This window comes from Cebus imitator, unplaced genomic scaffold (assembly GCF_001604975.1).
Source record: "Cebus imitator isolate Cc_AM_T3 unplaced genomic scaffold, Cebus_imitator-1.0 Scaffold378, whole genome shotgun sequence".
Classification (NCBI taxonomy): Eukaryota; Metazoa; Chordata; class Mammalia; order Primates; family Cebidae; genus Cebus; species Cebus imitator.
The window spans coordinates 534,669-548,983 of NW_016107693.1; the positions used below are offsets into that span (position 1 = coordinate 534,669).

At 44.2% G+C, this 14,315-nt stretch overlaps 1 protein-coding gene across 6 annotated transcripts in view; it reads right to left on the reverse strand.

Annotated features, from left to right (window-relative positions):
• PALLD (palladin, cytoskeletal associated protein) overlaps positions 1-14,315 on the reverse strand; it is a 457,931-nt gene that overhangs the window by 46,442 nt on the left and 397,174 nt on the right. For all 6 annotated transcript variants that reach the window (XM_017507554.2, XM_037731053.1, XM_017507552.2 and 3 more), the window contains one exon: positions 1,116-1,784. In XM_017507554.2, the coding sequence (XP_017363043.1) occupies positions 1,116-1,784 (669 nt within the window). The remainder of the gene's footprint in view (positions 1-1,115; positions 1,785-14,315) is intronic.

Genomic DNA, 14,315 nt, shown 5'->3' on the forward strand with positions numbered 1-14,315 from the left:
TCTTCCGTAAAATAAGTTCTAGCTTTTACTCATTCTACTTTTCAACCAAACATGCCAAACACCTGCACTGTATTTCGTTTGAGGATTTTACTGTACTTTTGTAGATGCTGTTTATCCTCCAAGACTTTCCATTTTAAAGACCTCATAGAGCTGCTGCATCATCACTGAGACATAAGGAGAGACATCAGATCACCTCCAAACAGAAACAGGACTAAAGGCATGGAATGGATCTCGAGATCACAGGCCAGGAACAGAACTGGCACCATCCTTTTCCAGCAGGCTGCGCACACCCTCATTCACCTCCATGGAAACACAAAGACATTTACATGCTTTTGCCTCCTTCCACTCCCTAGATTTACACAAAGACTTAGTTCTGGAATCTGTTCACTGAGGTTTTTCAAAAACACTAAGTGTATACTTAATAACCAAACTCCTTCACATCCCTTGCAATGCTGGCATGAAACATCATAATAAAACACAAGAGTTTGGAGGTGAGAGCACGGATTCAAGTCTCTGTTTAGTGGCTATGTGATCCTGGGTAGTTTATTTACTCCTGGAATCCTCAGTAGTTTAACTGGGCCAATGCTACCTCTTAGGAACGTTGTATCCAATGAAATAATATATGTGAGTTGCTTAGCACAATAAATGCTAGCTAAGGCCCTCATTGTCATAATCGCTAAGAGAGAGCACTACATAGATTTTGAATAGTTCCTGATGAGAATCTCCTATTAATTCAAACGAAAAAGTGCTGATTTTGATAATGGTTAAGTGGCTAGGCAAGAATCACTGAGTCCAACTGCCATGTTAAGAGTTTTTACATAGCCAGACGCGGTGGCTCACGCCTGTAATCCTAGCACTTTGGGAGGCCGAGGTGGGTGGATCACCTGAGGTCAGGAGTTCAAGACAAGCCTGGCCATCATGGTGAAACCCCATCTTTTAAAAAAAAAGTTTTTACATAGCACGGAGGGAAATGTGTGCAGTGTTACCAGGGCGGCGCTCCTGGGTTGCGGGCGGATGGAGCGCGCGTGTAGGGGTATGGGAGCCGCCGGGAGTGGGTCGGAGGGAGCGATGCGGGGGTCAGAGGTAGAGAGAGGGGCCCCGCTGCTGTCACTCACACGGGGGTGACGCCCTTGGGCAGCCCCAGGGCGTTGACGGCGGCCGGTGGCGGCTGCGAGGGCAGCAGGGCGCTGAGGAAGGCTGCGGGCGTCTGGCTGTGGCCGAAGCGGGCGGCAGGCGAAGAGCCGTGGGGCGCGGGGCCCGGGCTTGGGAGCGGCGGCGGCGGCGGCGGCAGCGGGAATACGTCGGGCACCTGGAAGGCCGCTGTGGGGCTGAAGACCGGGGGCGGCGGCGGCGGAGGCGACGGCGAGGACGAGCCCCAGGGGGTGTCGGGCTCCGCGCCGAACAGGGGAGCGAAGGGTGGCGCGGGCGCGCGAGCGAGCGGCCGGGGCGTCGGGGACAGGGGCGACGGGAGGCTGGACGAGCCAGGGCTGGAGGCAGGCGTGCCATGTCCCGACGCGGGCCCGAGGTTCTGCGCTGCGATGAACTGCTTGGGGCGCGCGTAGTTGAAGGAGCCGGAGGACTGCATGGCGGGGGTGGCGCGGGAGGCCAGCGCGCTCATGGGCTCCGGGGACGCGGGCGGCGCGCAGGCCGCGAGCTCGGGGAAGGCGGGTGGCGGCGGGAAGGGCGGCGAGGGTGGCGCGCTGCGGGCTGGCGGGGGCTGCCGGACGCCGGCCTCCTGCTCCAGGCGGATCTGGTTCTGCAGTTGCTGGATCTTCAGCGGGTCTCTGCGGAGACAGAAGCGACAGCCTCAGAGAGGGGCGGCCAGAACGCGTGTGAGCCAGACCTCGCCTTGCACTCGTGCCCTCCGTGGAGAACACCTCGGGCGGGCGCACGCTCGCAGCCAGCAGGGCGAGGGCGCTCCGGCAGTTCAAGCTGGACCCGGCGCTAAGTCAGCGAACTAGGCCCGCCCGGCTCACGACCCACGTCAGCCTCACATAAGGGGATCCCAACCCGTTTACACAGCCTGATGGAGATGTGTCTGACTTCCAGGAGCCACATTCTAACAGAATCGGAAATATTAAGAGAAAAACATCTCGACATCGTTCTCAGTCCTCTCATTCGTGGCCAATTTTTGGTAAAAGAATTCTATCAGAATGAGAAAGTTAAAAGCAAAAACAAAAACACTTGTTTGAAGTTCTGTGTGGCAGATTTAGGTTAGTCCGATTTGCCTACTCAGTGCTGTCAGCTCTGCATTCAATAAATACCACAGGTAGATTTTTAAAAAATTAATCTCTACACTTGTCCCAAAAGTTTGTATGCAAAATTTTAGTAAACTAAATTGCCAATTTCTTACCAAACCTTAATACACGCTGATAGTGTGTTATTTCAAACACATGTGAATAAGTGACATCTATAACATGGTGTTCAATAAACAATAGCAAAATATTAATTTTATAATGTATATTTAAGTCTCCAAATATTTACTATTGAGAAGAGACAGTTAAAATTTTTATTTCTAAAATAAGAGCAAGCAGCTAGCAATGATCTAACATCTTACTTTTTCACTCAAAAACTTTCCTGTACATCCAGGATGTTTTCCTTATTCATATGGGGTGAAGACAGGGACCAATAGCTGTCAAAAGAAACTTGAACAGAAGGTGGCACTGTAAGCAGCAGATCAAACAAGTACCTATGAGTAGACCAAGCTCTGCGCCTAACTTTAAATCTTTTAAAACTAGAAATCAAAACCCCAGACTTTCCTATCTATAGGCAAAAATCAAGCCTTCAAAAAACAGCAATAAAAATAACGGAAGCTGCCAATAAAAAAGTGGAAAAGTATCTAGGTCTTTCATCAAGTATCATTAGATGTGGGAACATCAGCAAGTTCTAAACTTGGTCCAATGTTTTCTGTTCCCTTCTAGAATTATCCAGTAAAGAGATTACACTTAAGTCCATGAGAGGACAAAGACATGCTTGCTTGGGAACAGAAAGGTCAACAAGAAGATGCTTCTATGTTCTGTTTTTTTTTAATGTACTGCATTTTATTACATAAAAGTACAATTAGTAAAAGCTTCTATGTTCTTAACATGTTCAGAGCATCAAAGACTCCAACCACAAAGAACTCTGTTGGGTCCTAGTGAACTCCAGTGTTTTGAAAGCAGCCATGTCACTGCGGGGATTCACCACTGCCCTGAAGCTCCGGATGTCTGTGTGGTTTGGGTAGACGGTCCAGCACATGTGCTTTTGTGTTCATGCACTTAGAACTGGCCCAGGAATAGAACTCATAAATGCCACCCACCAGCTGTAAAATCCATTATCCAGCACTCTCCTGAGTCCCCAAATGCTTCACCTCCTGCCTTTGCAGTCTCTCATTTCCTAGCGAGGGGAGCGTGCATCCTAGTCCAAGGATGTTTATCATTACACTCTTCAGCTGACCTCTGCATCTGGATTGGAAGCCATCTGTGTGGCTCTCCTCAAAGGTGCTGTTCCCCTACTCCGTGCCCACCTGGGCTCGCAGTGGCCAAAGCCACAGCTGTGTTTTAAGAATTTCAGGCTTGGCCTGGCATCAGCAAACTGCTGTGTGTGGTGGCTCTGCTGAAGTAGCTACAGACATCATACCATGCTCTGTACCTGATGTCAGGATTCCCTGGCCCCAGGATTAGGGAGTGACTCCTGAGAACCAGTCTTCAAAGAAACCAGGACAGAAGGCCCGACCACGACTATATTGGTTGTAAACTTCTCCGTGGGGTCAGCCTACTCATTCCGGCATTAAAAAGAACCACCATGTTGCTAACCCAAGTGGGCTTAAAACTGTGGAAGTGCTACGTTTAGGAAGAAGTGATTAATGTAGCATTGCACAGAAGTGAATGGGCATTCTAGTGACATGACTGTTAGTATATGTTGCAGTGAGGAACTCTGCTAGAGTTGCAACTTCTCAGTTTCTCAGTGGTTCGGCGAGGTGTGAAGGATAGGGGTGGGGAAAAGGAGAGCAAAAATGCTTATTTTGAATTTTAAAGTGTCTGGCTATATTTCTGTGCAAATGATAAACACGAGTTAAATGGATTTCATATCTGGACTGTGATGAAATGCACAATTTTACCATTTTCTTCTTCCTCATTAAGCTACTTTTAGAAAAGTTGATTTTCACAAAGATAAAAAGGCCGATAGAATGAAAGGAGAAAGGCAAGATTGCCTGTAGCTTTTGGAAATTACTTAGAAGTTATTTGTCATAAGAAATTCATGACTTCTGTAGTTGCTCCATTTTTTTCTGCTGCCTTTTCTCTGAAAAATGAAGCTGAACTGAATTTTTTGGAAATACCATGTAGTGGATGAAAAGTTAAGGGTTCTGGACGACCCTGGTTGCAATGCACTCATGAGTGTCATTTGTTTAAATCTTTGGTCTTGCATAAGAATCCATCAAATTTCTCCCAGCTTCTCTTTTCCCCTCTACCTACCATACCCCTAATTCAAAAACTGTGAGCAATTCCCCACTCTTGCCCACCCTTCAATTCTAGAAGTTTTGATACTGAAGGAAATGAGATTGTCTAGACTGTCGCAGTCCACTTACACATGGGAACACTGGTTTTAGGTAACACTCAAGGCCACAGAGCCAGTTCCTGCAGAGCCAGGTTAGAACCTGTGTCTGCCCCAACTCTTTTCACTACTCAAGCATGTGACATAAAAGAACCTTGACCTTCAATGTGACTTAAAAAAATCTGTGGCTATATTCTCCTTCTGAGGACTTTATTCACTTGTATGCCTTCTTGCAGCTGTAACATCCAGGGCCTTTAGGGTCTGAATAATCAGTGAAGGCTTTAAATACATATTTAAGAATATTTGGTTTCAAACATGATTATTTTTAGAGTGAAAGTGCAAAGATGAGAAGGTCTTGGCAGCTCAGGAAGGAAGTACGTACATGCTAACTTAATAGATTCCCCTCCTACATTATAGAAAATCAGTCACTCCCTTACCCCAGTGGCTTGCACAAAGCTTTCAACAAGAATAATTCTACCCTTTACCCCATAGTTGGATGGGGCAAAGAGATCTGACAGGGAGGAGAGATGTACCACCCAATTTATTTTCCAATTCAGTCATCTCTCCTGCCACTAGATGAAAGCAGTTCAGAAAAAGTTACCCAGACTAAAAACACTGCCCCAAGCAGCAGAAAGGTACATGACAAAAAAGGCTAGAGTCACAGATCAAGGGGCTTGGGGCCCAGCCCAGCTGGCTACTAGCTGTGGGGTCTTTGTGAGAATTAAATGAGCACAGTGGCTGGTTCAGAGTATGAGCTCAATACATCACCTTCCGCAGCAGAAGAGAATCTTATCAATCCTGGTTACTTTACAAACCACACCTTTTAAAAACAGGAACAACGCTTCACTGGTTGCAGGGGATTTTCCCTTTCACCCACTCCCATTGCAAGCGGCTGGCAAGGGAACGCAGTGGCAGGTAGGCGGATGAGAGCTGGAGGTGGGCTGAGTCACGAGACCGAGACCGTAAGAAGGCTGGTGTTAGCACCGCTCCTCCCCCTTCTCCTCATCATGGAGCTGTAGGGCACTTACCATGTGCCTTGCACTGGCGACACAAACCAACCCTAGGAGGTAGGGATTGTTATCCCCATTGCAAAAATTCACTGTCAGTTAGTGAGGTCAAGGGCAGAACCTGGATGTGAAGGGCTGGCTGGCTCAGAAGCCTGGTGCTACGTCATTTTCTGTAGAGTGCTCAGTCAACAAAAAAACGTTTGTTAAAATGTCGATTATTAGTACTACGTATCACGTCTTCTCTGGGAAACTGCAACCCAAGTTCACAATAAATGATGTGAAAGCAAACCCCTGAAAAGCAACTTGTATGTAAATTGGAAATGCCTGGTATGTCTCTCTGGAGCAGTATCTGGATTGCAAGTAATTTATCCCCTGCTCATAATAAAGATGGAGTATTCATAATTGTCTAGAAAAATTCTTGAGATCACAAAGCTGAGAACATGTGTGATCTATGAATCAATCTGCTGTTGGTTGATACGCTTTCTTTCATACTTGATTATGTGATAGGAAAGCCATTTGTATGGTGAAGAGTTGCCACACTACACCTTCTGGGCCATCGCTCCTCTGGTCCTGATACGTATAAGCACTTTAAAGGTAAGGAAGGTAACTTTCAGCATCCCCTCAGCACCTGGCCAGACACTGAACATGGTGGACTCACCACTGTCAATGACGACAATGACAGAAATGTCTTGCTGCGATTTCTGTACCCACTGGGCTCATCAGGCATGTTGAGTAGGACATTCCTACGCTAGGAGGGTCCCATGCTGGACTGGGAAATCTGAAGAATTTTCACATGAAGGTCAGTAAGTGAATTAGGGGATAAGCTGCTGGGTGTTCCCACAATATATTCCTATCTGGCTAAGATTAGCTCAGAATCATATGCATGAGAGCTCAAATATATCTATTCTAGGAGCATATAAAATAGAAAATAAAACTCCTACAAGGGCCTCCCATTCAGGTGGTACAGTTCAGTTCCATCTATAACTTTATTATAGTAGTGCTTCAACTGTCTTCTACAGTTCCATTACTCATAGCTTAATTGGTAACTTCGTATCACAGGAGCTAGGTCCACTGCATGAAGGTCACTATCTAACAACAGGATCTGTTTAGCACTAACTTATGATTGCCCCTTGGGAAGAGGGATACAAATCACAATCTCAAGAACGGTCATTTACACAATAAGGATTAATAGGAGACAAATGGGAATGTATGCACTGGGCTTATGAGGGATGAATGCAAAAATGATTCACATACACTCCCCTAAGGCTGTGGGGATGCCAGGGATAAAAATCTGGATTTTCTACGAAGTACCAGAAGCAAAAGAATGCTAGAACTAAGGGGATTACTGCTTGGAAAATGTTTAAGTTTAAAATGCATTGCAAAAGGACATAGGTTTCCTTTACTACAAATCCGTTTTTTGACCTTGCATGCATTCTGAATCTTTTGTAAATTGTGCTGACTTTCCAAAGCCAGAACTGAACACAATTACAGAGGAGCGTTCAAGGGAGAAGTGACCTGAGTGAAATCAGCACACGACTTGAGTCTCTTTTAGAGACTTTTCCTTTGTACTTGGAATAAGAGCCATATTTGGCTCCACCACAGAAAAACAGTAGCTCTGTATGTCTTCACGCGTAAAGTTGATCTCTATTTGAAGTCATTCCATGTACCATGAGAGAGGGGTTGGGCGGGGAGGGGAGCAATTGATGACCAAGTCCTAATCCTCCTGGGAGCCTCTCTGGAATATCAAAGGATGGCTGAGTCTCTTATGTAACAGAAGGAACAGGAATGAGAGGTAGGGAGATGGTGCTCTGTCAAGGGTCAGTAGCAATGTGAACTGTTTCTCAGAAGTTGACTCCTGCTGCTGGCCCCCAGATGTTGTGATTTCTCATCTAGGAGGTCTGTGGAGATCCAACTCTCTGTGGGGTAAATGGTCACTCTGCCTCTGGGAGGGCTGCAGGATGTGGTCCAAAGCATTTCTAGCCCCCCAGAAGAGCAGGATTTGTAGCCAGACATAAATTGCCCATGATAAGGGACAGGCTTTGACAGTGCTGCAGTTGTGATGTCCAGATGAATCTGACCAACAGGGAACACTGGTGCTTCGGCTCCAGCTGCTTTTGGGGGAGGAATGCGAGGTCAGCTTCTAAAACAGTCGACTCTGCATCACAATTAAATGGCCAAAATGATTTTCATTTCTACTGATGCAAAGGCCAGTGGAAACAGCAGGAATAGATTAGTTGATTCTTATAAAAACCATGCTAATTTAGTGGACATTAAAAGGAATTAACGCAGACTGTTCCTAATAGAAAATGTTTGATTTTAATTCTTAACACAGACCAAGTACACTTTTGAAGAAAAATCTGTTTTTCAACCTTTTCTTCAACGCTTAAGGCACAATCAGTGATCTCATTTCTAACTGAAACACCAAAGGAAAGCTCCCTGTGAAGCAGACGTTGAGGAACTTGAAGGTCTTGGTATAAAATTTCTCTGAGGTTTTGAAGAATCAGGGAAGAAAGGGCAGATATTTCGCTTTGTCTTACAATGAAATGACGAATTTGGCATATTTTCAGGTTTCATATGGTTAATGTTTCCTCAACTCTTCATTTTCATTCATCAAACAGAGGCTCGTGCCAATCCTTGATCACTTCCATCATAGCTTATGCTTGCTGGGTTGAATACATCCAAAACACTGGTGTGTGGTCAGTATTTGAGAGTTGATTACTACCAAGGGTGGAGTGTCATCTCTTTCCAAACACATCACCAGTATCTACTCCTCCAATGTCTTTGCAAAAAACAGCAATCCTCGCACTTCACTGAGCCCACCGTTTTCAGTATCTTCCTCTTTACTCACAGGGAAGCCACTCAGTAAATATCTGTTGAATTTAATTGAAATCCCTAGATTTCTATACAGTGTAAAACTCCTTGCTCCATCATGCTGTATGGCACTCAGCAACACACAGCTCCATTTCTAGAGTCCTCTTAGAAAGCAGGCCGCTATCATGCCGGTTACTTACTAGTAAAAACACAGAGGCAGCCCAGCAGAGAAGAGTTCCGATAGCGCAGCTTCAGCTCTGCCACGTTCTGTTTATGACTTTGGATAATTCATTTATCTTTTCTGGGGTAGGTTCTCAAGTTTAAGTCCTAATAAGCTTTTAGATTTTATGACCTGTCCTTTTTAGCCCTGTAAGATTTAAACATTATAAAGAAACTAATTTCAAAGAAACTGGTAAACTTGGACAACTAAATGAGTCCAAGTATGGTCTTTATTTGGGTGTATGCATATATTAACCTTGTGCATATACCGTTTTCACACCTATTTCAACTGTTTTTGAAAAATGTATCTATCAGTTTTTGGAAAACAGGGAGATTTAAAGGCATTTGAGAGGCAGATAAAAACAATTCCACGGTAAATCTTCTTACAAAAGGAAGAATTATTCTGTCAATCTGTTCTGTGAATATTCTGTTAACTAACTGGCTAACATTAGTTGCATTTTTTTTTCCTTAAGACAGATATACCTATAGATAAATTCTACCCAGTCAAGACAAAAATAGCTTTTAGGTTTTGTGTGTCTCAAAATAGTTTCTATGGGGCTAGAGTTGGATGTGGTTCTGCTATAATGCTTTCCCTTAAAGAAAACATGTAAACTATTGCAGTGGTGAGTGGCCAGTGTTCTGCTAGTAACTCTTTCCCCGTCTTTTGGATGTTTTGGCCTGATTTTGTAAGTCTTCTGAAAATTAATTTCATGTTTCATTCAATGTGAAGATAGGGTTGTGCTGTGCTCAGCAGTCCCAGGCTTTTCTCTGCCCTCCTTCTTGATGCCTCTGCGGCATCTGACAGTGGTTTACCCACTCCATCTTTCTGGAAGCACTTTCTCCCTTGGCATCACTAACACAACTCTCCTTGTTCCCAGACTTCTGGGACTGTGCCTGCCTTCCTTCACTGGTTCTTCTCCATCTCTCTCAAAGTGGGTACTCTACCGAGATCTAAACTGGATGCTCCTCTTTGCACCAGGAGTCAGCTCCATCACTCTCACTCCCTGAGCTAACCCAGCCTTCGGTCCTGAATTCCATTTCCACTTCCACGTGACATCAATGAGCTACTTCACTTCAAACTTGTGTCTGGACAGGGCTCCTCTCACCCTGATCCAACTTTTCTCCCTAAAATAATATCTTATAAAATAATTATCTCCCTAAAATAATATTTAAGATACCCACAATTTGGCCTCAAACAGTCCTAAAAATCTTATCTCCAACTACTGCTGCTCTGTCTCCACCTTTCCATTCTTCTAAGTTAGTTACTCTTACTGTTCCCCAGCCCGATTTTGAGTTTTCCTTCCTGCTGGCCTCTTCTCATGCACTGCCCTCTTGGACGGCCACTCCCACCGATTTCTCTCCATCCACCGTCTTCATCCTTCTCTGCCCATTTCAATGCCCATCTCTTCTTGAAGCCTTCCCTAATAACATCTAGCAGTTCTTACTCCCTGTTCCAACTACTCCAGCCCACAAGGCTGGCACGGCATTATCTCACACGCCAGCCCAGATCACCAGAGCCAGATGTGTTCTGTCTTGATTATTACAGTGTTTTGCATATAGATGTCAGTTACTACCTGTCAGAAGTTTGCCAGGCACCCTTTTGTGTGGAATACAGGAAAGGGAAATGCATCTTCTAATAAAGGAGATCATATGTATCAGAGCTCTTATAGTAACAGTACTTATATATTTCTGGCTTGTTAGTATCCAAAATGTGAAACTCCCCAACCCAAACAAGAGCATTTGTGAACCTGGTAATACAGCTCCTAATCTGGCTCTGTGAGGCACTCCATCATGTTCCAGGCAGTGGCAGCCTGTGCTGGTGCCCAGTTTCCATTTTATTTGGTTATCAGTCAAAAATGCGTAAGTTTCTGTGTGCCTTGAGGAGAAAGGCCTTGCTGTATTTCCAGTTCTTGGTAAGAACCTCAGTCATCTCTAGGCAGCTCTTTTTGAGAGGGCCCATTCTTCCCATACCTGTACTGTTCTACAGTGACTTTTTCAACAAAGTTGGTCCCTGTACAGAGAGAGGAAACAGTTCCCTTGCGTGTCCATTGTGTAATGCAGAAGTCATAAAGACCAGACAGAGTGTTTCTAACAAGGATACACTGAGTGACTGTGTTGAGCTACAATCTAAAGCACTGATATCTGCCTGGAACATCACACTCACGTCTGTATTAGCCTTTCAAGTGTGGAAGTCCTGCTGGGAATTGCTCATGGCTGATACTAAGTTAAAGAACGTGTAGGTGGAGGTCATGCTTTACTTCTGGAAGAAGAATGAGGCCAATGGTTGAATGCATGGCAGTAAGCATTCATAAAAGCAAGTCATGACTCACTAGTAGGTGGAGGATTGAATGAGTTTCTTCTTAAAGTCAGTTTCCTAAAACTCCAAGCAAGGCAGACATCTGTTTTTATTCTCTACCATTCTTCTTTCATCTGGTATCAGCCCTCCTCCCTCCCCTTACAGATCTGCTTCTACCCTATTCCCTGTGGGTCTGCTAGTCACAACCCTCTCACCCTTGGCTGCCGGGTGAGCATGTGATTCAGGACTAGTCAATTGGCATATGGCTTTAGAAAATTATCCAAGGATAAGTATACAACCCAGGTCAGGCCAGGCCAATCAGGGCCTTTCCCTGGGACTTTTCATAGTGAGGATGGAAGGGAAATGTGTCTAGAAGGATAGAATCCTCCGGAATTCCTGGCCATTATGGAAGGGTCTACAAAATGGAAGCTAGTACATAAAAAGCAGCCAATTCATTAGATAAAAGAAAAAGGGACAGAGGCGGTTACAATTTGAACACTGTTTTAGCAGCAGGATCCAGATAACCCTCACAACAGTTTTATCTCTGAATTCTCTTTCTTGTTTTTTTACTTAAATTCATTCAAATGGTCTCAACACTTTTAAGAAAGGGGTCTTGGAAACCAACAGGTCCAGTTTCCTTATTTTACAGATATACAAATGGAAGCACAAGGAGATCAAGAAATCACTGTTAGCCAGTTGGTGCCGAAGGCCCAACAAGAACATCTTGCTGTTAAGAACATAAGGGTTAATCTAATAGCACTATTGGAAGTTGAGAATCAATAAACGAAGGAATACATAGACTGTTCATAAACTTGTGAAAGAAACCACCAGAACGACTAAAAACAAGTAGTTTCAAGTGTTGACCTCTGGAGAGTGAGACTGGAATGAGCTGGAGGGAGGAAGTCTTTTATTTTTGCATTTTATAATCTTCCATACTGATTGACTCTTTTAAACTATGTGCATATAAAAAATAGAGTGGTTAAAAAGACTCTTAAAACATCTAATTCCAGAAGTTTGTAAGGTAAAGAAGGCCTTGGACAGCAATAAAGTCTCCTGGAGGCCTGAGAAGGGCATCCATTCATCCATTCCCTGCGTTTAATGCTGCCAGGGAGGCCTTTTCCAAAGAATTTCATCAAGAATGACTGCTGCTGCTGCTGCCAGTGCCAGCGGCGTCACCACTATCTAGTGATGAGAGCTTACTGTGATAGAGCACTTGCTATGTACCAAACGCCATTTTAAGCACTTTAGCCATATAAGCTCATTTAATTTTTATAAAAACCCTAGGAGAGAGGCCACTTTTATTATCTCCATTTTACAGATGAGGAAACTGAGGCACAAAGATACATAGCAATTGAGGCACGAGACTATGCAGTGGGAAAGAAGAGGAGACGGGATTTAAACTGAAGCGCTCTGGCTCAGGACCGTGATGTTACCATGTCTCTAATCAAAGCACCACGACTTATCTAGTTTTTGCCAAGGGCAGCGTGACTTCCTCAGACATGCAGGACCTTTCTAATTTGGGTTCCACTCAGGACTATGGCTCTCAGTCTGTTGCTCCCATCCCGTCTCTGTTACTGCGATGTGGATACTGCAACGGCGCTCAACACAGCTATAGAGACAGCCCGGCTATGTCCTGAACACATTCTATACATGTAATTTTAGGGAGCTGTGTCTCATATGCTAGGCCTAAAAACTTTCATTTACTGGGAAAACTGTAAGAATGTACAAAGCAACCTGAAGAAATTGATTTTGAAGCTAAGAAATTAAATTTGCTTCCAGAATTTCTTATTTCAGCCGAAGTACCATCAACTAGCATTCATTATATTGAGAAACTAATGAATGGTTGGTCTCTACTAACCAAACTACCTGTATTTATAGCTAAATATTGTACATCCAAAATATCTGAACAGGAGGATGAAACCAACTGATAAAGCTGCTTACTTCCTATTTTCCAAGTATAATATTAATTCAAATTTCTGAGAAAAATCAAGAGACATATCACATAAAGACAATAAATACTACCATGGAATTTCATGGTATGGAAGTTCCTATATACTTATAGTTCTGTCCTTCACTCTCCTTTCGAACACAATGTTTGTTGTAGAAAAAAATAAACACAAGAAGAATCATGTCCAAAATAATTGGATTTGAATTCTTAAAAATAGCTTGGTATGTGTGTTTGTGTGTGAATGACACAGGGTCTTGCTCTGTTGCCCAGGCTGGAGAGAAGTGGTATCTGATCTTGGCACCCTGAAGCCTCCTGGGCTCAAGCAATCCTTCTGCCTCAGCCTCCTGAGTAGCTGGAACTACTGGTATATGTCACCATACCCAGCTGGATTTTTTTTTTTTTTTTTTAGTAGAGACAGTGTCTCACTATGTTGCCCAGGCTGGTCTCAAACCCCTGTGCTCAAGCAATCCTCCCACCTCGGCCTCCCCAAGTGTTGGGATTACAGGCATGAGCCTAAATCGCCTTGTTCTTAAATCACCAACAGCCCTTTTAGCATCTCTTCCATTGGGTTACTCAGTGCTTTCCCTTGTAGACATGACTGTGCCACCAATTATCTGTGTGGCCTTGCCTAAATCATTCTCGGTTTGACTTTCTTCATATCTTTGCAATAGATCATTGGATTATTTTTAAATAGTCCCCTTTACATATTTTTAAAATTCGCCCATGCTATAAAATTCACTTTTTAGTCTTTTAAGATTGTATATCTGAATATTACTGATATTACTCATCTGTTATGCTGTTCCATCTCTTGAGAGATTGTATCTAAATATGCTGCAATCTGGGAACATTATATCACATGCTGATAAACAACTCTATAAAGATGACTTTTCAAATTTCTATTAACATAGGCCTATAACTGAAGAACTAAACATTTCTGAATAAATAATAATAATGCTGCCAATAACATTTTCTACATATTTTGGTCTCGCAGTCAATGTGAGGAATGCACAGTTGGATCCGGGTACTCCGGGTAATTTATTTCCTCTTACAGTCGACCACTGCTCGTTTAAATGCTAATGGCCAAGATATACAAGCCAAGGGTTCCGTGGTGTGAAGTCAGGGCTTGCATGATCATCAGACTCCCATCCCAACCTCTCATCTGAAGTAGGAGAACGTTCTTGAAAAAGCTCAAAAATGCATTTTGGCAAGCTCAAGAGATGTAGCCTAGCAGCATGAATTAAGAGACTGTGACCGTGGAAAAGAACTCTAAGTTGTGGGGGTGATCCAAGATGGCCGTTTAGGAACAGCTCAGGATTGCAGCTCCCAGTGAAAGCGCAGAGGGTGATTGGACGCCGTGTTTTTATTGCCCACAGACTAGGAAATTCCCGGGCAGAGGTGCTCCACGGTCACCAGCGCGGCTGTTTCGGCCAGCGCGGCTGTGCCGGCCAGCGCCGGCCAGCGCCGCTGCTTTGCCCCGCGCGGCTGCTTTGCCCCGCGCGGC